Consider the following 21,650-nt stretch of genomic DNA (forward strand, 5'->3'; position numbering starts at 1 on the left):
AAGTTAATCTAGCATGCATTTCTTTTTCTTTCTTCAAAATTTCACAGATATAGGATTTGTTCTTAGTGTAGACCTTAGAAACCTCAGCTTTTTTTTTTCCCTTATTAAGTCAGAACTTTCACCTTTTCATTTAAAGTAAGCACTTTATGGCTGTCTTTGGTGTATTTGAATTGCCAGCATTACTAGTCTTGTGCTTTGACTTATGGCCAAGTCACCCTTATGGCCCCAAAGTACAAGTCAAGTAAGGGTGACTTGAAGACAAGCACTGTGGTGCTGTGACAGTGCATCTGATAGCTGAGACAATTACTAAGTGACTAACTGATGAGTACACTGGACAGGGGAATGATTCAGGTCATGGTGGGAGAGAGCAGGATGGCAGGAGATTTTACCACGGTACTGTGAAGTGAAATATTTTCTGCCATATTGATGAGCAAGAAATGTCACAGCTATCAGCAATTCCAGCCCTCCAAATGTGAATGAGAGCTCCCAAAAGGGAACACAATGCCTGTGATCCTGCAGATGCTGTCACCCCCCATGGTAATTGATGAGAAGCTGGAGGGAGGTGATGCAAGAAGCTGCCATCCATCATATCTGCCACCCCTTAAGGTGAACAAGGAATCAAGGACATAAACAATCAAGAAACAAGATTTGGCCCTAGATCGCTGAGGTGCATAGGAAAGGAATGAATTCAGTGAGCCGAGAGGATTGCCTCTTTCATACACAGAGAAATGCTAGATACCTTAGCTCAATATCTGGTTTTCCTTATCTAACAATAATATTTGATGTTCAGACTGTCTATCTCTTTTGCTGAAAACTTGTATATAGCCTGATTCCCCACCCTGCCTCCTTGGAGCATACTCTCAGGGCTACAGTCTCCCAGGCCTGGAGTCCTTAACATTCCCACCAAATTCTCTGCTTTCAGGTTGTAACTGATTTTTTAGTCAATTCTACTCAGAATGGTGTACAGTTTAACAACTTATGAATTATTTATTTTGAGAATTTTCCATTTAATATTTTCAAACCATGATTGACCCATGGGTGACAGAAACCATGGATAAAGGGACAGTGCTATACCAGTATGATGAAATCTTGAAAGTTGAAAGACATTTGTAGGGATGTGGATGGACCTAGAGACTGTCATACATAGTGAAATAAGTCAGAAAGAGGAAAACAAATATTGTATATGTGGAATCTAGAAAAATGGTATAGATGAACTTATTTGCTAAATAGAAGTAGAGACCCAGACATGGCAAACAAACCTATGGACAAGAAGGGGGAAAGAGAGGGGTGGGATGAATTGAGAGATTGGGATTGACATATATACACGATTATATATAAAAATAGGTAACTGATGATAATCTAGTGGAGGTGAAGGAATTCTAGCTGAGCTATTTCAAATCCTAAAAGATGATGCTGTGAAAGTGCTACACTCAATATGCCAACAAATTTGAAAAACTCAGCAGTGTCCACAGGACTGGAAAAGGTCAGTTTCATTCCAGTCACAATGAAGGGCAATGCCAAAGAATGCTCAAACTGCTGCACAATTGCACTCGTTTCATGTGCTAGCAAGGTAATGCTCAAAATCCTTCAAGCTAGGCTTCAACAGCACGTGAACTGAGAACTTCCAGATGTACAATCTGGATTTAGAAAAGGCAGAGGAACCAGCGGCCAAATTGCCAACATCTGTTGAATCATAGAAAATGCAAAAGAATTCCAGAAAACATCTACTTCTGCTTAACTGACTATGCTAAAGCCTTTGAATATGTGGATCACAACAAACTGTGGAAAATTCTTAAAGAGATGAGAACACCAGACCACCTTACCTGAGGTCAAGAAGCAATAGTTAGAACCAGACATTGAACAATGGACTGGTTCAAAATTGGAAAAGAAGTATGTCAAGGCCGTATATTGTCAAGCTGTTTGTTTAACTTATATGCAGAGTACATCATGCAAAATGCTAGGCTGGATAAAGCACAACCTGGAATCAAGATTGCAGGGAGAAATATCAATAACCTCAGATATACAGATGATATCACCCTTATGGCAGAAACTAAGAGGAACTAAATTGCTTCTTGATGAAGGTGCAAAAATAGAGTGAAAAAGCTGGCTTAAAACTCAACATTCCAAAAGCTAAGATCATGGCATCCAGTCCCATCACTTCATAGCAAATAGATGGGGAAACAATGGAAGTAGTGACAGTTTTCTCGGGCTCCAAAATCACTGCAGACGGTAACTGCAGCCTTGAAAGTAAAAGACACTCACTGCCTGAAGGAAAAGTTATAACCAACCTAGACAGCATATTAAAAAGCAGAAACATTACTTTGCTGGCCTATGTCCATATAGTCAAAGCAATGGTTTTTCCACTAGTCATATATGGATGTGAGAGTTGGACCATAAAGAAGGCTGTGTGCTGAAAAATTGAAGCTTTTGAACTGTGGTATTGGAGAAGACTTTTGAGAGTTCCTTGGACAGCAAGGAGCTCAAACCAGTTAATCCTAAAGGAAATGAACCCTGAATATTCATTTGAAGGACTGCTGCTGAAGCTGAAGCTCCAATATTTTAGCCAGCTGTTATGAAGAGCTGACTCATTAGAAAAGACCCTGACACAGGAAAAGATTGAAGGCAGGAGGAGAAGGGGACAACAGAGGACAAGATGGTTGAATGGCATCATTGACTGAATGATGATGGACAAGAGTTTGAGCAAACTCCGGGAGATGATGAAGAAAAGGGAAGCCTGGTGTGCTACAGTCCATGGGGCTCAAAGAATCTGCTAGGCCTGAGCCACTGAACAACAACAACAAATGAGAATCTACTCTATAGTTCAGGGAACTCTACTCAGTGCTCTGTGGTGACTTAAAAAAGAGAGGATGTATCTATGCATATATCCGATTCACTTTGCTGTACTTTAGAAAGTAACACAACATTGTAAGTAACTGTACTTCAATAAAAATTAATTAATAATAAAAAAGACAGTTCTTGAATAAATAACTGATAGAGATGGAGATTGAGTTATATAACTTGCTGAGATTTGCATTTCAACTACAACCTCCCTTACATATTTATCTTTTGAGGAGAAAAAGTAAGATACTGTCTAACACATATGTAGTATCATCCACTTTGTATATATTAACTCATTAACCATCTCAGCAAGCCTATCAGGTACTATTATTACATATATATTATAAGTGAGAAACATGAGACACAGAGTTTAAGTAATTGACCAATTTCAAACAAGTAATAAGTAGTAGGTCTGGGACTGGAATCCATATAGTTTGTTGTCAGATCCATATGGCCAGCCACAGTGGCAAACTATAATGTTTAGGCCAAATCTGGCCCATAACTGTTTCTATGCAGCCAACCAGAAAACCTAGAAAAAATTTTTTTTTAATTTTAGAAATGTTTTAAAGAAGAAAGAAAAAAAAAAGAGAATCGTGACAGATTGAATATAGACTACAAAGCCTAAAATATTTACTATTTGAACTTTTACAGTGAAAGTTTGCTGGCTCTTATGGTAACCATTCCTAGAAAATGTGTTCCTTGAATAGAAAGTTGAGCACCACTGAGTTTTATAGATGAAAGATACTTCTTTCATAAAATGAGTTATAGCAGAGTAAGGGCAATGTACTCACAGCTCCTTCTTGGGTAGAATTTTTTTTTTTTTAATTTTTGCAAATTTAAAATTAAGACTGAGTGTAGAGAAAGTTTCTTGGAAGGATAGGAAATTTATCCCTCTGAGTAAGATCAAAGGTAGCTGGGCTGGTGCTGAGTTACTGAATGTGCTGCCTGTCATTAAGACAATGAATTTCAGCTGGATTTATGGGCTGATCGAAGAATCATTTGGAGACAGGACATATTAGCCAAAAACTTCCTATTTTAAAGCTATGATTTGTTTTTGGAAAGAAAATTTAGATCAGCACTAAAAATTGATAAATTCTGTTACTAAGTCAACATCTAGAGAAAAAACATGACTCTAACAATGCATTTTTCTCTGAGAGTTGTAAATTCATTAAGAGAGAACATAGTGTGGTTTTTGTTTGTTTGTTTTTGCCTTTCTAAATAAATTGCCTTGATTTTTGGAGAGGTTGTGTTATTCATCTAAATTTTTCTAGAGAGCTAACTATTAAGCCACTAAAATATTTATTAAACCTTACTATAGTGCTAGGCATTTTGGTGGACTTTGTACATATGATTATAGAAGGATTTTTTTTTTTTTTTTGGCTCTGATGTGATTTTCATTTGATAAATGGTTCTCATCAATCACACTCTATTGATGCATTACATGTTTCTTGCTCATGGTAACTGCATTACTCCACTTTCTGACAGAGTCAGACCGTGGCTCTAGAGGTTATATTTGGCCAGAGTTGGGCTTATCTTTATCACATTCTTAGACTGGTTTTGTTAGTGGCTGATGGGTGCCCATTTTTCAAGCTCATTTTCTCAACATCTCACTTGATCCTTTTGGTTGTTGTGGGTGGATTGGGTAAGGTACTAATTATAAGTTGTTTAAATTATAATATTCTTTGTTTAGAAAATTTCTTCTGTCTATTCCATTTTTCCTTTTCAGACTGTTAAAACAAGTTTTATATTGAATATTTTTCAGATTGGAATATTATGGATTATGCTTTTTAATTGTAGGAATTTCCAAACATATGTAAATGATTCAGTTTTAACCATTATCATATGTGGGCAATCTTGTTTAATTTTTTATCTTCCTCCTCCATTGCCTCCTATTTACCCCGAAGAATTTTAAAACAGATCACAAACACCATATCCTTTCATTGGGTAATACTTGAGTATTTGTCTCTAAATTATAAAGTGAAAAGTGAAGTCGCTCAGTCCTGTCCGACTCTGTTCGAACCCATAGTCGGCCTCCCACCAGGCTCCCCATCCCTGGGATTCTCCAGGCAAGAACACTGGAGTGGGTTGCCATTTCCTTCTCCAATGCACGAAAGTGAAAAGTGAAAGTGAAGTTGCTTAGTCGTGTCCGACTCTTAGCAACTTCATGGACTGCAGCCTACCAGGCTCCTCCGTCCATGGGATTTTCCAGGCAAGAGTACTAAATTATAAGGACCCTTTAAAAAATATCAGCACCATTATTAGCATGCTAAAAATGAGTAATATTTTCTTAATATTAACAAATATAAGTTAGTGTTCAAATTGCCCTAATTTTCTCACAGATACCTTATTGGCAGTCGATTTTTCACATCAGGACCCTAATAAAGGCAGTGATGTATGTTTGGTTGCATTGTCTCTTAATTCTGGTGGGATATAGTATGCTAGTTTCCCTCTCCTCTTTTTCTCTTTTGACATTGATTTTGGAGATCAGTTGATCTTCTGTCCTAATACTTCTGGTAAACTTGTGGTATGAATTTTACTGGAATCTGAATTATGTGTTAAATGTATGTTAAAGTTTTTAACAAGAATATGTCATAAGACGGTGGGCAAGTTGAACTGTTGAACTACTGGCTGGCAAGAACTTGTGAGTGGTACATGTCAGCCCTTTTTTCTTTTACTTCCTAGTTGAGTAAGATTTATTTTCCTCACAGTTATGATACTAATAGCAGGTAAGAAGAAACAAACATTTGTATGTAATGTTATTGAATAGACCTTTCTTTGATGAAATTACTTATTACTTGGTTTTACTTTTTTATAATTAGCAGTAATAGTGAAACAACAGGAGTCCTTATTTGGCATAGGATTGCCAGACACAGTCAGGCTGCATATTTTTAGTTTTGCCTTCTGAGTCATTAGATTAGGTAATATTTCTGTCTGTCTGAGGGTCTGGCCAACATTACTTTCCTATTGAGGATGGTGAAATCCTTGCTGTTAATTTTGTGCTGAAAATTTAAGTATAAAAATCCATCTAGGCAAAATCTGTAAACCTATAGCTAATACTCTGATTTTTGTGAAAAAGCTAGTAAAGAAAGCTGTCTTTAAATATAGTCATTTTATGACAGTGAAAAGTACTTAAAAAGTATTTCCTTTACTCTTATGAAATAGAATCTAGTATTCTTTTATTCAAAATTTATTGTGAATGATAATATGTCAAGTTTTCTTAATTGATTAAGCCCTGTTTGAAACTTTACAAATGAAATTTTGTTTTTTAAAAAAGAATAATTTATTGAAAAAGTGCTTTTAATTTATTAGAAAAGTGCTGACAGCTTTATTGAAAATGACTTTTATTTTTGCTTGAATATCTGTTTCTCATAATGGTGGAAGTTATGTGAGAAATACACATTTCTAGAAAAATATATAAAAATGTTAATATTTATCTTCATGGTAATGTTTTCCTTTTTGTTGATTGACTTGCTTGAATTGATTTCTTTATGTGTGTTACACTTACTTATATTTTATTTTCAAAATTTGATGATTACCTTGGATCTTATGAAATAAGATTTTTAATAGATTGTTAGCTGGAATTAAGATTGCCGGGAGAAATATCAATAACCTCAGATATGCAGATGACACCACCCTTATGGCAGAAAGTGAAGAGGAACTCAAAAGCCTCTTGATGAAAGTGGAGAGTGAAAAAGTTGGCTTAAACTCAACATTCAGAAAACGAAGATCATGGCATCCGGTCCCATCACTTCATGGGAAATAGATAGTGAAACAGTGGAAACAGTGTCAGACTTTATTTACTGGGGCTCGAAAATCACTGCAGATGGTGACTGCAGCCATGAAATTAAAAGATGCTTATTCCTTGGAAGAAAAGTTATGACCAACCTAGATAGCATAGCATATTGAAAAGCAGAGACATTACTTTGCCAACAAAGGTCCGTCTAGTCAAGGCTATGGTTTTTCCAGTGGTCATGTATGGATGTGAGAGTTGGACTGTGAAGAAAGCTGAGCGCCGAAGAACTGATGCTTTTGAACTGTGGTGTTGGAGAAGACTCTTGAGAGTCCCTTGGACTGCAAGGAGATCCAACCAGTCCATTCTAAATGAGATCAGCCCTGGGATTTCTTTGGAAGGAATGATACTAAAGCTGAAACTCCAGTACTTGGGCCACCTCGTGCGAAGAATTGACTCATTGGAAAAGACTCTGATGCTGGGAGGGATTGGGGGCAGGAGGAGAAGGGGACGACAGAGGAGCAGATGGCTGGATGGCATCACTGACTCGATGGATGTGAGTCTGAGTGAACTCCGGGAGTTGGTGATGGACAGGGAGGCCTGGCATGCTGTGATCCATGGGGTCGAAAAGAGTCGGACACGACTGAGCGACTGAACTGTACTGAACTAAACTGATAATACATTAATGCTATGTATTTCATTTTCAATCGTTGTTTATTGTTTAGGAGATACTTAACTCTGTATATTTTTTCTTATTGATAACAGTAATTGAGAGTCAAATGACATAACTCAGTGCTTGCTGCTGCTGCTAAGTTGTTTCAGTCCTGTCTGACTCTGTGTGACCCCATAGATGGCAGCCTACCAGGCTCCCCCATCCCTGGGATTCTCCAGGCAAGAACACTGGAGTGGGTTGCCATTTCCTTTTCCAATTCATGAAAGTGAAAAGTGAAAGTGAAGTCTCTCAGTCATTTCAGACTCTTAGTGACCCCATGGTCTGCAGCCTACCAGGCTTCTCCATCCATGGGATTTTCCAGGCAAGAGTACTAGAGTAGAGTGCCATTGCCTTCTCCGAACTCAGTGCTTAGAATGTCAAAAAGACATTTTGCTTTCTTAGTCCACTGGTCCTCTCATACCCTAAGGTTTAAAAAAGAAAATGCTCTAGCACCTTTGGCGTTTTCTGATGTGTTTGTTTCTTTTTTGCGTTTGCCCAACATGTCTTTTTCTGATAAGCATTTTTCCTTAATAGCTTCTATAGGTAATTTGAGATGACTCCTTAAATCTGTTTTCTTCTATTAAGAAGAGATGTTTTGTTAGATTGAAAATAATAATCCATTATAAAATGATGACTCAAAGCTGTGTATTTACTAGGGCAGTGTTGATTTTGGTTCTTTTTATTCTTTAATGAAAAAATAAAACATTGAAGGTGATATAAATGTGGATTTTATAGACTTCACATTTACAAACATTCTTTGATAGGAAAAATACTAAGATTCTAAGTATTTTTTCCCAATTTGTCATAATTTATTTGAAAAAGTTAGGATTAATCTCATGATTGGATCTTTTTGTTTTGTATGTGTGCTTTGAGGAATGCAATGTCCTTCTGAACCTAACTGATGTTTGTAATTCATCAGCAATGATTTATAGGTGACAATGAAGCTGGTTGATTAGATAATATGTAGGAGAGTTGGTCTTTACAGATAAAACCTTGTGCCATTTTGGAAGTGTTTCTCTTAGTGCTGAAATCGTCCGTTGAGGGCATGCTTTATCTTAAATATTAACGTACTTTCTTACCATTAAAATAATTCATTATTTGACAGTCTCTCATTTGGTAGTAATATAGCCAATTTTAATTGCCTAGTTTTTCAACAGCTCTTTGTTTACTCTCATGTAGACTGACAAACCAAAACATTCCCATGGGTTTAATGAGGTCTCTAATCACTATAGTGATCTCTGTAAAGTGTGAGTAGTTAGCCGCTTGGTAAACTGTCTTATGTTATTCCCTCTGTCTTTGCAGATAAATTATTAGTCATAACTGTAGCAACAAAAGAAAGTGATGGATTCCATCGATTTATGCAATCAGCCAAATACTTCAATTATACTGTGAAGGTATGGTATATCTTTTAATTCATGGAGATTTTAGACTGTGTGCCTGAAGTATGTTTTTCATAGTGAAAACAATAACAATAGCAACATGATCTATAATCCACAGAAGGGAGATGAAATTTGATTACATAATTGCTGTTAGTTTACACTTACTAGATTGTTTTAAAGATAGGTTTCAGCCTTGTTAATACTCTGCCACTCAGACGATAATTTCCTAGTATTCGCTAATGCTTTGTAAAAACATGTTTTATATAACAACAGAAGGATATTTAGAAAGATATATATACACATATATATATATATTGGAGAAGGCAATGGCAACCCACTCCAGTACTCTTGCCTGGAAAATCCCGTGGACAGAGGAGCCTGGTAGGCTGCAGTCCATGGGTCGCTAAGAGTCAGATATGACTGAGCGACTTCACTTTCACTTTTCACTTTCATGCATTGGAGAAGGAAATGGCAAGCCACTCCAGTGTTCTTGCCTGGAGAATCCCAGGGACGGGGGAGCCTGGTGGGCTGCCGTCTACGGGGTTGCACAGAGTCGGACACGACTGAAGTGACTTAGCGTATATATATATTTGTTTTAAGAAGTCTTGTATGGGTATAACATAATTAAGATTTGATAGTAATTTTTTTCAATTTGAAGATTTTTTTTTTTTTGTAGTGGGTTTATCTACCTTGGTATATTTCTTCATTTAGGAGAACTGGAAACATTACTGTGAAGCAGATACTTTTTCTGTTCCATTATTGGGAGGTACTTTTCTTGTTTTTTGTTTGTTTTAGGGGAATTTAGTAACATTATAAAAGGGCTTTATAACATCTCTAGGAGAATATCTTATTGATAAATGGTCAGAAGAAATGGGAAATTTGGTAGGACTAGTAAACTGAGCTAGGAAAGACCTGCTTTGTTTTTTTAAAGTTATTTATTTTTTAATAGAAATGAGGCTCTATCAGCTAAGTCTTTTCCACATATAGAGGAGAAGAGAGAGATATCCCAAGGTAGGAAAACAAACAAATGAATTTAATACATTTACACAACAAAACAATAAAACTTAAAAAAGCAAGGAGAGAGAGATTGCTTTTTGCTTAGGAAAAAAGTGAGCTGTTCTAGTATATAATGCACAAAAAAGATAATATTTGCTACATAACTGCTAGAAGACTAGGTACACATGTTAATGTAAAACAACTGTTAAAAGAAGCTGACTTTGCTAAAGAAACAGATCTAGGTGTTTAATATAGGATAAAGGAGAAATACGTTAGAGAAGTTTGTTAGGATACAGAGGAAATACTGTAGTATTTCCTACATGGAAATGGAGAAAAATTATGGTAAAATAATTCTGAAATCCAATGAAGGACATCGTAAGGGTTCAGAATGGGGAGAGTGTGGAATATTTCTTATGTGTGAGACACCGTTAGGACCTTTATACATGGCATGCTGTTGATTCATTATATAAACCATGTAAGGTAGATATTACTTCACTTATGAGTGAGGAAACTTGCCCCGGGGCATGTAACTTTAAGGGGTCAAATCTTGGACCCCAGCACCCTTTCTCTAACTCTGGAGGTTTTGATCCTCCTGTTGCCTTTCCATTATATGATTCTGAAGATGGACCCTAGACCACCAACATCAGCATCAGCTGGGAAATAGGAATGAGGTTTCTTAGGTTTCTCCTCACCTTCTGAATCAGACTGGGAGTTGGGCCCAGCAATCTGTTTTAAGAAACCCTCTATGTGATTCTGATGCATACTAAAGTCTGTCACACTGATGGAGTGGAAAGAAAATAAGACTAGAGCTTAATCAACACAGCACTACACAGAGTAGGTGCTCAGATATTTAGGCCCAGTATTACTGTAGTATTGGAGAAGTCTAAAGGGGTTGTGGAACAGAAGTATAACAAATGTTAGGGCCAGAGGAAGCCACTTTTTAGGTCAAGAACTAATGTTCTAATAGACTAGCCCCAATATGAATCCAAATTTCCATACCAGTGTTTCTTTCTCCCTTCAATATAAGTAGTGAGGAAGTGCTAACTAGGGATCTGAGGCTGGGAGTCCCACAAGCTCTACCAGCCAGGCTTGTATTTGGCTCAATGATAAGTAAATTTAGAATTAATATTTATTTTCTAAACTACTTTTATATTTTTCTTTTGTAATCTTAATTTAATTCCCTCTGAATTCACAGATCTTTTAGTACAGTGGCCCCCAACCCCCAGGCCACAGACTGGTACCAGTCTATGGCCTGTTAGGAACCTGGCTGCATAGCAGGAGGTGAGCGCGGGAAGCTTCATCTATATTTTCAGCCACTCATCGCTCACGTTACTACCTGAGCACCACCTCTTGTCATCAGCAGCAGCATTAGATTCTTGTAGGAGAGCATGAACTGTGAATATGTGAGATACCTTGGTTGCATGCTCTTATGAGAATTTAAAACCTGATGATCTGAGGTGGAGCTATGACAGTGATGCTAGTGAGGGGAGCGGCTGTAAATACAGATTATATATCTTATTCTATATCACAATATAAAAACCATCCCCAACCCCGGTCCATGGGAAAATTGTTTTCGATGAAACTGGTCTTAGGTGCCAAAATGGTTGGGGACCACTGTGTTAGCAGATCCTTGTTTCAGGAGCTTCAGACTTTGTTTTGATGAAACTAAGGTCCAAGGTGTGTCTGTGGCAGAGGGGCTCATAGATTTGTTTCCTGCTTCTTCACAGCCTGGTGCATCCGCAGGCACACAATTCAGGAGGCAACTGCTGAGGCTGGGCAAACAGAACCCAGGATGACTGTAGGCTTAGCTCTGAGTAATTGTGCTTAGGTGATTTCTTGCACTGATAAATAATTCAACTTTTGAGGGAAACATAAGCTTAAGATTCTTAAGGTAGGGAAGATGGCATTTGACCTGATGCCCTCTGTGTTTCTTGGGATGACCGATTTGGTTTCAGCAGGGAAACAGATCAAGGGCCCCATCCAGGATTCACTGAGCTTCCAGGGCTCCCCCTTGTTCATCAGACAGATTTCCTGCCAGATTGAAAAGTAATCTGGAAAGTTTCTTCATTTTCTTTCCAGTCTGAATAAAGAGAAATAAGATGTGAGAAATACTTTCTGTGGCTTCCCTCACCAATCCCCAACTTCCTTGGATTAGTGTCTTCTTTTGAAATGTTAAAATTGAGAATGACATTTTATGGGGTGGATAACATTAAAGAATTATGACCTGATCTAGGCATCAAGTTTTTTTCTGTCTAGCATCATGAGTGTAGCATTTAAAGAGTGATGCTATGTTATATTGTACAAGCTGTTGGTGACTTCCAGTGTTTATAACACTTCATAACCTGAGTTTTGCCCGGGGATAAAATGTTGATTTGATTTATAGGTCCTTGGTCAAGGAGAAGAGTGGAGAGGTGGTGATGGAATTAATACAATCGGAGGGGGCCAAAAAGTGAGATTGATGAAAGAAATCATGGAACATTATGCCAATCAGGAGGATCTGGTTGTCTTGTTTACTGAATGGTAAGAGAAACAACCCGTGGCTTTTTTTTTTTTTTTGTCAATTGGTGCCATCCTTTTGGAAGACACTTTTTTTGTTGTTTTTAATTTAAAATTAAAAAAAAAAAATGTTTGGCTGTGCTAGGTCTTAGTTGCAGCGCACAGATTCTTCATTGCAATGCATGGGCTTCTCTTTATTTGCAGTTCATGGGCTTACTTGCCCCGGGGCATGTGGGATCTTAGTCCTCTGATGAAGGATCTAATCCATGTCCCCTGTATTGGACAGTGGATTCTTAACCATCAGACTGTCAGTGAAGTCCCGAACATGTGGCTTTCTAAGTCTGTACTAAATTATTTTAAAAGAGTTGAAATTCACACTTGCAGAATATATATTGAATTATTTTATTCACAATGAATCATTGTTTTAAAAAGTAGATATTATTCATAATTATAAAACCATGGTCTGACATATTTAATTAACATGATCAAATTTGATGAGTTATCATAAATACCAATGGGAAGACAGGGTATAGGCTAAAATTTTTGTGAAAGTCATGTCTTAACCCTGATTTGAGATAGAATAAAGATCATATTGAACCTTTATATTGAGAGAGTAACTCAGTGGGTTCTGGTTGTCCAGGAGGAAATATATCACATAAGGTATAAGTGAAAAATTAAAAAAAAAATGTTTAATAAGAAAGAAAAATCTTTCTAATATGTAAATATCTTTTCTTGTACTAAATGTGAAGTGTCTGCTGTGTTTCCTTATCTTCTTCTTAGGTATTTAATAATGTCAGTTTGTCATGAAGCAGTATTGGTAGACACCTTTTTTTCTACCATTTTCCCTACATTCTTTTTTATTTTTTGGTTATCATTTTAAATCTCCTTGCATTTTCCTCTTTAAGTTAGGGAAGTTTCTATATCTTTCCCTCAATTTGAAAGTCCAAAACCACAAATTATTACAGATGAAAGTAAGAACAGTGCTTTTTATATAAATTTTAAATAAAGGCAGAAATTTTGAATTGAAAATAGACATACTGGAGTTTTGATGCCATCAACACTTACAAATTTTGAAAGGTTCATATATGTGCATCTTTAGAATTTCCCTATTGTCTCCCAGGAAAAAATAAAGTTCTGCTTATAGTTACTTATTCTTGCAACATGAGATTGATGGTTAGCTTGTGTACCAAGAAGTTTTCTACAAAATCTATTATATATATAATCTATTTTATATATAATCGATTATATATATAATCATATATATATATATATATATATATATATATAACCCTTAGGAAAATGGAGCAGGATGTTCATACTAACTGTATTAAACATTGAGTATGTTTGGTTTAAAATTACCAGCCATTTTGGTCAGCTTGAATTTGCCACATGTACGTTTTGATTTGGACTTGAAGGCAAATTCTGCTTGTAAAAGTTACCACATATGAGCCAGTAGTGGTTTTGGGTTCCCAAACCTCTTTCTGCATTTTAGGAAGAACTCCTTTTCCTCACCCTTTGCTGCTTTATCAGACTACCCCTCCCATTTAAGATTTAAGCTTGGAAGAAACTGGTTTAGTAAGGGGCCAATTGGGTTCTGATAAGACAAGGGACACTGTGAGATATCTGAAGACTGCTTGAGGTTGCTTTTATTTATTTAGTTGATACTTTAAGACCCAGTATGACCAAAAGATAACAATAGCCTTTTAATGAAAGATCCAGTGTGTGTCAGGCACTATGTTTGGGATATATCAGTGAACTGAGGATAAAATTTCTTGACAACTGCCTCTGTGAAAAGAGCCAGCTAACTGAAATCATGCATGCCCATCTCCCCAAGTTCTAGTCAAAGAAGCAGCAGTAACATTTTCTCTTTCATGACTCACCATATCTGTCTTCCTGGAGAAACCTAGGGATGATGAGACAGTAACCAAGATAAGAAGGATGGACAATTGATACCACTTTAGAGCTCTTTTCTTTTATTTATTTTTTCCTTAAAAGACAGTACCCTTTAAAAAATATTGTGGGCAAGTGATCAGTACAGTTGAAATTGTGGGTAATCCAAGATCAGGGAGAAATGAATTTGACTCTAAATTATTTGAAAAAGGAAAACCATTTTACAATAGAATTGTTAATCTCCTAATTAACCTTACCTCCAGTTAAGGCTATAGTTCAGAATATACTCATTTTAGTAAATCAAACCAATTACTACTTGTTATGTGAGTTTTTAAGGACAATTTAACTGTACTAATTAGTTTTATGGAAGTATAGGTCACTACTATATAAAAAAATACCAAGATTTATGTAGTTAATAGTTTAAATAGTCTTTAAGAAAATAGCTTTGTTGAGATATGATTTATATACCTTGACATATGCTCACTTTAAGTGAAAATTTCAATATTTTTTTTTAAATTTACAGAGTTGTGGAATTATTGTCACTGCTTGATTCTGGAACATTTGCCATATCTCAAAATGGTCCCTAGTGTTCATTGTGACAGGCTTTTGTGAATTAATTTGAAAGCAATCTTATAACATCACTTCCATGCGAATATGTATTCTAAACTGACTTTTGGATGAACATTTAAAATTAGAGACAGTGTTCATAAATATACTAAGTTAAGATTTACCATATTTAATTTAGATGTAAATAAATATTTAACAAGGGTTTGGGTTATTCTTAAAACAAAATGAACACTGAAGCTCTTCATATGAGAAAGTACCACAAACTTTTTTTTCAAGTTACTTCACCCTGCAGTGTGTGTGTGTGTGTGTTTTATTGCAATTAAGACGCTTTGTGAAATTGGCAATCTCCCCTTGATTTGAACGACTATCAGTATATATAATGGATTTGATGACTTTAACAGACTGGACAAAGTATGATGAGCTCTTTTGAAGTAGGCTCATAGAGATTTTAGGGAAAAATATTGTAACATGCAACTACCATTCTAGTTTTTAAAAAATTCAGTCTACCTTACTCCTACCATTATTTAGCAAGAGCTTATAAACTGCAAAGTCAATTCCTTTATCTTACCTCAAAGTCATAAAGTTAACTATCTTTAAGCAAATACTTCAATGAACCAAGGAGTTGCTATATACCAAAATCGTGGGGTAGATATTTTCAGAGAGGAAATAATCATTTTGGTGAGTCCAATAACCGCCACCAAATATGCCTTTTAAATATTTCATATATTGGGATTCTTTCTGTAAAAAGCACATCTGATTAATGACATTTACATTCAGTGCCACCACAAAATATAAAATTCAGCCCACATCACAATCTGATTAAGAAATGGTTTGTTGATGTTTGTTGGAATAAGAGAAAACAACACTTCAAAACATTGATTTTTTTTTACTTTTAGTCAGCTTATGAGGCACTCACTTAATTGCTTATTGAGCTTTTCACCTTTCCAGTTTGCTTCAAATGCGGAACGACTATAGAATGGTCTATGTTGAGTTCTTCAGCAACTTCCTGTGTAGTTTAAGAGGATCAGCTTCAGTGATTCTCTCAATTGGTCGTTGTCATCTTCCAACGGCCTGACACTGAACTCCTTGTCTTCGAAGCTCTCATCTCCTTTGCAAAACTTCTTGAACCACCACTGCACTATACATTCAGTAGTGGTTCCTGGGCCAAATGCATTGTTTATGTTGTGAGTTGTCTTCATGCTTTTTGACCCATTTTAAACTCAAATAAGAAAATTACTTGAATTTGCTTTTCATCTCACATCATTTCCCTAGTCTAAAGTAAATATAAAATAAAAAGCAAGTAATAAGTCTTTTGCAAAAAAACTAAAGCTAGAAATGTGCATTCAAATGATGTATAATATAACCACATTTATTTAGAATGACCAACCTAGATAGCATATTAAAAAGCAGAGACATTACTTTGAGAACAAAGGTCCGTCTATTCAAGGCTATGGTTTTTCCTGTGGTCATGTATGGATGTGAAAGTTGGACTGTGAAGAAAGCTGAGTGCTGAAGAATTGATGCTTTTGAACTGTGGTGTTGGAGAAGACTCTTGAGAGTCCCTTGGACTGCAAGGAGATCCAACCAGTCCATTCTGAAGGAGATCAGCCCTGGGATTTCTTTGGAAGGAATGATGCTAAAGCTGAAACTCCAGTCCTTTGGCCACCTCATGTGAAGAGTTGACTCATTGGAAAAGACTCTGATGCTGGGAGGGATTGGGGTCAGGAGGAGAAGGGGACGACAGAGGATGAGATGGCTGGATGGCATCACTGACTCAATGGACGTGAGTCTGAGTGAACTCCGGGAGTTGGTGATGGACAGGGAGGCCTGGCGTGCTGCGATTTATGGGGTCACAAAGAGTCAGATATGACTGAGCGACTGAAATGAACTGAACTGAAGAGTGAATTGAATTAAAAGATGGAGAAGCATTTTTCAAGAGGCAGAAGTATTATGGATGCTTTAAAATTATTTGTGAAGATTTTTTTTCTTCATTTGAAGAAATTAAATGACTTATAAGGGCAGGAAAGCATCCAAACTTTCTAAATTTCAAAGATAGAAATTATTTTAAAAATTGATTGTTGGTTAGAAACTGTGAAAATGCTGCTGCTGCTTTTGATCTTTCATGTATTGACCAATGTTTATTTCTTTTAGCTTCTAATTAAATATTAGAAAAAGTGACATCAGTGAGCAGATTTTTCACTTGGCATTCAGAACACGTCTTGAGCAAAAACTTTGACCCAGGTACTGAACTTAACACTATGGAAAAAGAGATACACAAAGATGCCACCCTCAAGGATCTCATATTGTACTAGTTCTTCAGACAAAACTGAACCGACCTAATTTAGAAGAAAAATTTATCTTCGTGGTCAAACATTGGCATAATCTCTTTAGAATCATTTACTTTTAGAAAATTGGGAAAGATTATGTTTTTATTGTATCAGTTTGCTAACTGTTTGTGAACATAGTTTTTATGATTTTGTCATTGTTATAAGAAATATAATTTGTATTTATTAAAATTCTATAGGTGACCAGATCCTATCTTATTTTAGTCTATGAAATAACCATGTTGTACCTTTCATAATTTAAGCTACATCACCAATATGCCTACATTTTATATTGCCTTACATAGTTTATTGGAGAGGGAAATTGCAACCCACTCCAGTATTCTTGCCTGGAGAATCCTGGGGACAGAGGAGCCTGGTGGGCTGCAGTCCATGGGGTCACAAAGAGTTGGACACGCACATGCTAGTAAAGTAATGCTCAAAATTCTCCAAGCCAGGCTTCAGCAATACATGAACTGTGAACATGCAGATGTTCAAGCTGGTTTTAGAAAAGGCAGAGGAACCAGAGATCAAATTGCCAACATCTGCTGGATCATGGAAAAAGCAAGAGAGTTCCATAAAAGCATCTATTTCTGCTTTATTGACTATGCCAAAGCTTTTGACTGTGTGGATCACAATAAACTGTGGAAAATTCTTCAAGAGATGGGAATATCAGACCCTGACCTGCCTCTTGAGAAACCTATATGCAGGTCAGGAAGCAACAGTTAGAACTGGACATGGAACAACAGACTGGTTCCAAATATAAAAAGGAGTCCATCGAGGCTGTATATTGTCACCCTGCTTATTTAACTTATATGCAGAGTACATCATGAGAAACGCTGGGCTGGAAGAACCACAAGCTGGAATCAAGATTGCCGGGAGAAATATCAATAACCTCAGATATGCAGATGACACCATCCTTATGGCAGAAAGTGAGGAGGAACTCAAAAGCCTCTTGATGAAAGTGAAACAGGAGAGTGAAAAAGTTGGTTTAAAGCTCAACATTCAGAAAAACTAAGATCATGGCATCTGGTGGGAAGTAGATGGGGAAACAGTGGAAACAGTGTCAGACTTTATTTTTGGGGGTTCCAAAATCACTGCAGATGGTGATTACAGCCATGAATTTAAAAGACACTCCTTGGAAGGAAAGTTATGACCAACCTAGAGAGCATATTCAAAAGCAGAGATATTACTTTGCCAACAAAGGTCCGTTTAGCTAAGGCTATGGTTTTTCCAGTGGTCATGTATGGATGTGAGAGTTGGACTGTGAAGAAAGCTGAGCGCCGAAGAACTGATGCTTTTGAACTGTGGTGTTGGAGAAGACTCTTGAGAGTCCCTTGGACTGCAAGGAGATCCAACCAGTCCATTCTAAAGATCAGTCCTGGGAGTTCTTTGGAAGGAATGATGCTAAAGCTGAAACTCCAATACTTTGGCCACCTCATGCAAAGAGTTGACTCATTGGAAAAGACTCTGATACTGGGAGGGATTGGGGGCAGGAGGAGAAGGGGACGACAGAGGATGAGATGGCTGGATGGCATAACCGACTCGATGGACGTGAGTCTGAGTGAACTCCGGGAGTTGGTGATGGACAGGGAGGCCTGACGTGCTGCAATTCATAGGATCACAAAGAGTCGGACCCAACTGAGTGACTGAACTGAACTGAACTGAGCAGCTAACTAATACACATAGTTTATACAGAAGACAGAGTAAAATTTTTCTGAAGGCAAAGCTTTTTAAGATTGATGGCTGTAATTTTAACTAATTATGGCAGATTTATTTGATAGACTTCTTCTTGGCAATGAGGACAGTTTAGGTTTGCAGACACAAAGAACCTAGTAATTAGCAATGGACAATATTTCATTAAATTAGTATGAAGGAAAGCCAAATACATCAGAGTTTTCAGTTTCTACATGGCTTTTTAATTTTTTTGCTTGTTTTTGAAGGAAAGGTTAAAATCTTTAGCTGTCACTTAAACATATTGCATTGCCTTCAGCCTCATCCATGATGTGAAATATAATTAGGAATTACATGGGAAATCAATGACTTTAAAAAAAAATTGTCCAAATATTCTTATTAGTGTTTACTGAGTGTATTAGTGGGTATGTTGGAGTAAGGAAGAACCAGACTGTGTACAAAAAAAGCATTGGTTGTTTGTATATAGCTTGATAAATGGTACTAATTTGTCTACTTTTTGTGTGTAGACATAAACCAGATTTTCCCCAAACCAGATTATCTACAAACCAGATTACCTACTCCTTGAATCTTTTTATTTTGAGTAAATATGTATTATTAAGCATCTGTTATTATGTAAAATATGGTGCTAGTTGCCATGGCTGGATTGGTGGTGGGGCAGGGGTTGACTGGGACAGAAATCTTGCCCTCTGGAAAGGCTTTTCTAGCCATAGATTTGTATGTGTTTTCTGGCACAGCTACATAATAATACTAATATTATGTAATAATAATGTAATATTACATAATAATATGTATATATTATTGTAAATAGTATATTTTATATAATATGTAGTAATATTATATAATAATGCTACATAATAATAATAATATTATAGGTACATAATAATAAATGCTGGGGATTGAAAAAGCTTCTTGCTTTCTTCACGGATTCAATGAATACTTAGTTGTGTGTGCACGTGTGTGTGTGCACGTGTGTGTGTGCTGTCACTTCAGCCATGTCTGATTCTGTGTGACCCTATGGACTGTAGCCTGCCAGGCTACTCTGTTCATGGGATTCACCAGGCAAAAATGCTGGAGTAGGTTGCCATCCTTCCTTCAGGGGATCTTCCTGACCCAAGGATCAAACCCGAGTCTCACGTCTCCTGTGTCGGTAGGCAGGTTCTTTGCCATACTTACTGTGCACTAAATATGTATCAGATTTGAAAGTTCTAATGTTGCAGAGATGAATTTAACTGTCATTTACAATTAGAGGAAGATTTTTATTTAAGCATTTGTTTTACAAGTAAAGAGACTGATGCAGAGGCACCAAGTGATGACGACTCGTGGTCCCACAGATAGCTAGCAGCTTGAGCAGCTTGAGGTCTTGCCACAGTGTCTCCTTGGCTGCCCTGTCTGCTAGGAGCTACCTCAGGACTTGGCTACTCTCAGGAAAGTGTCTGGAGAAAATGACTCTCCACCTGGGCAGTGTCCTCATTTGACTGCTACCTCATCCCAGCCTCAGTAGGAGTATTATATTCAGAAAATGAAATTATATACCATTAAAAAAATCCTTCCAGTAATTGTTTTTAAAATAGTCTCTACTTTGTCCAAGTTTATTCCTTCCCCTTCCTTCAAAATTCCTATGATAAATTTAATCATTTCTCTTGTGATTATTTTTTAATTTATTCTGCAAGTTCAACTGAGTAGACATTTTCAACTGCTTTATGAAAATGAGGGGGGAGTGGTTCTATAGTATTGTTTTTAGCATCAATTATCTGTGAAAAATATAGATATGTATTTAAGATGAAGACATGATTAAAGAGAGAATTATCAGGTGTATTGCTTCTTGCGTGCTTCATTAGACTTTAAGCTTTTAAAAACCAGCTGCTAATAGTTTGGGTAATCATAACTTTTGGCTTAAATTTATATCAGTGATGATGAATAAAGTGTGGGTTGGGGAGAAACAAATAAATAAGATTAGGAAACACTTCTGTTGTTTTCCTCTCTGACTTAGGGGAGTAATACACAGATGAATAAACTGGTGTATTTGGCATGTGAAGGAAGACAATGCAGTTTAGTATAAATAGTCACTGCTGGCATGAAGTTCAGTTCAGTTCAGTTGCTCAGTCGCGTCCGACTCTTTGCGACCCCCATGGACTGCAGCATGCCAGTCTTCCTGTCCATGACAAGTAGAAAATGAAACATTCTGTGGAAAAAGAGAGGAAAAGAGTTGTGGGGATTAAGAGGATGGAAATGATCTTTTCCATTTATGCTGCTCACGTAGAGGTTTGTAGAGGAAGTGAGATTTGGATGAGGGTGAGTGGTTTGGATCCGATTGGGAAAAGATGTGCTAAGCTGCTGAAACATCATGATTAAAGACATGAAAGACAGATCAAATAATTCAGTGTGACTTCAGAACAGGCTATTTAATAGAAAATTAATGTGAGTCTGATTCATTTAGACTTTATTTTACAGGCCAGGGTTTGGTAAGCTGCAGTCTGGCCCAGGCTCTTTTCTGTAAATACTTTTGTTGTAGCACAAGTGTGCTCAATTATTTACAAATTGCCTATGGCTGCGTTGTACCACAATGGTAGAGTTGAGTCATCCAGCAGAGACCATATTGCCCTCAAAGCCTAAGGAATTTTCGCTAAAAGGCTAGATAGTAAATATTTGCTGAGTCCCACTTTAGACCATAGTTCTGATCCAATCAAGGGACTGATCCAGTCAAGGGACTGGCACAGAAAGGTTTTCAGGAGAGTTTATCAGATGGTCCTTATTAGAGGGGATGGGTGATAGGGAGGCTTATAAGATTTTTGAATTAATCTAGTCCAGTGTCTTCTAGTGGGAGTGGAGAGGCTTTAAATTCTAAATAGATTAAGTAGATGGAATCAATGGGTTCTGGAGAAAGATTTGATGAGAGAGGCCATGGAAAGGGAAGAGGCAGGGCTGAGTAAAGGATTTTCAGCTTGAGTGACTGTATGGTTGATGGTGCCACAGAAACAGGGAACCCTTGTAAAAGTTTCAATGACCTGTCTGAGATAGAACACTGA

General features: G+C 36.9%; 1 protein-coding gene across 2 annotated transcripts in view; it reads left to right on the top strand.

Moving 5' to 3' along the window:
- The window catches only part of PLOD2 (procollagen-lysine,2-oxoglutarate 5-dioxygenase 2), a 121,159-nt gene that overhangs the window by 44,838 nt on the left and 54,671 nt on the right, over positions 1-21,650 (top strand). For both annotated transcript variants that reach the window (XM_027544067.1, XM_027544076.1), the window contains exons 2-3: positions 8,583-8,674; positions 12,039-12,175. In XM_027544067.1, coding sequence (XP_027399868.1) covers positions 8,583-8,674; positions 12,039-12,175 — 229 coding nt within the window. The remainder of the gene's footprint in view (positions 1-8,582; positions 8,675-12,038; positions 12,176-21,650) is intronic.

Source organism: Bos indicus x Bos taurus, chromosome 1 (assembly GCF_003369695.1).
Source record: "Bos indicus x Bos taurus breed Angus x Brahman F1 hybrid chromosome 1, Bos_hybrid_MaternalHap_v2.0, whole genome shotgun sequence".
Taxonomy (NCBI): Eukaryota; Metazoa; Chordata; class Mammalia; order Artiodactyla; family Bovidae; genus Bos; species Bos indicus x Bos taurus.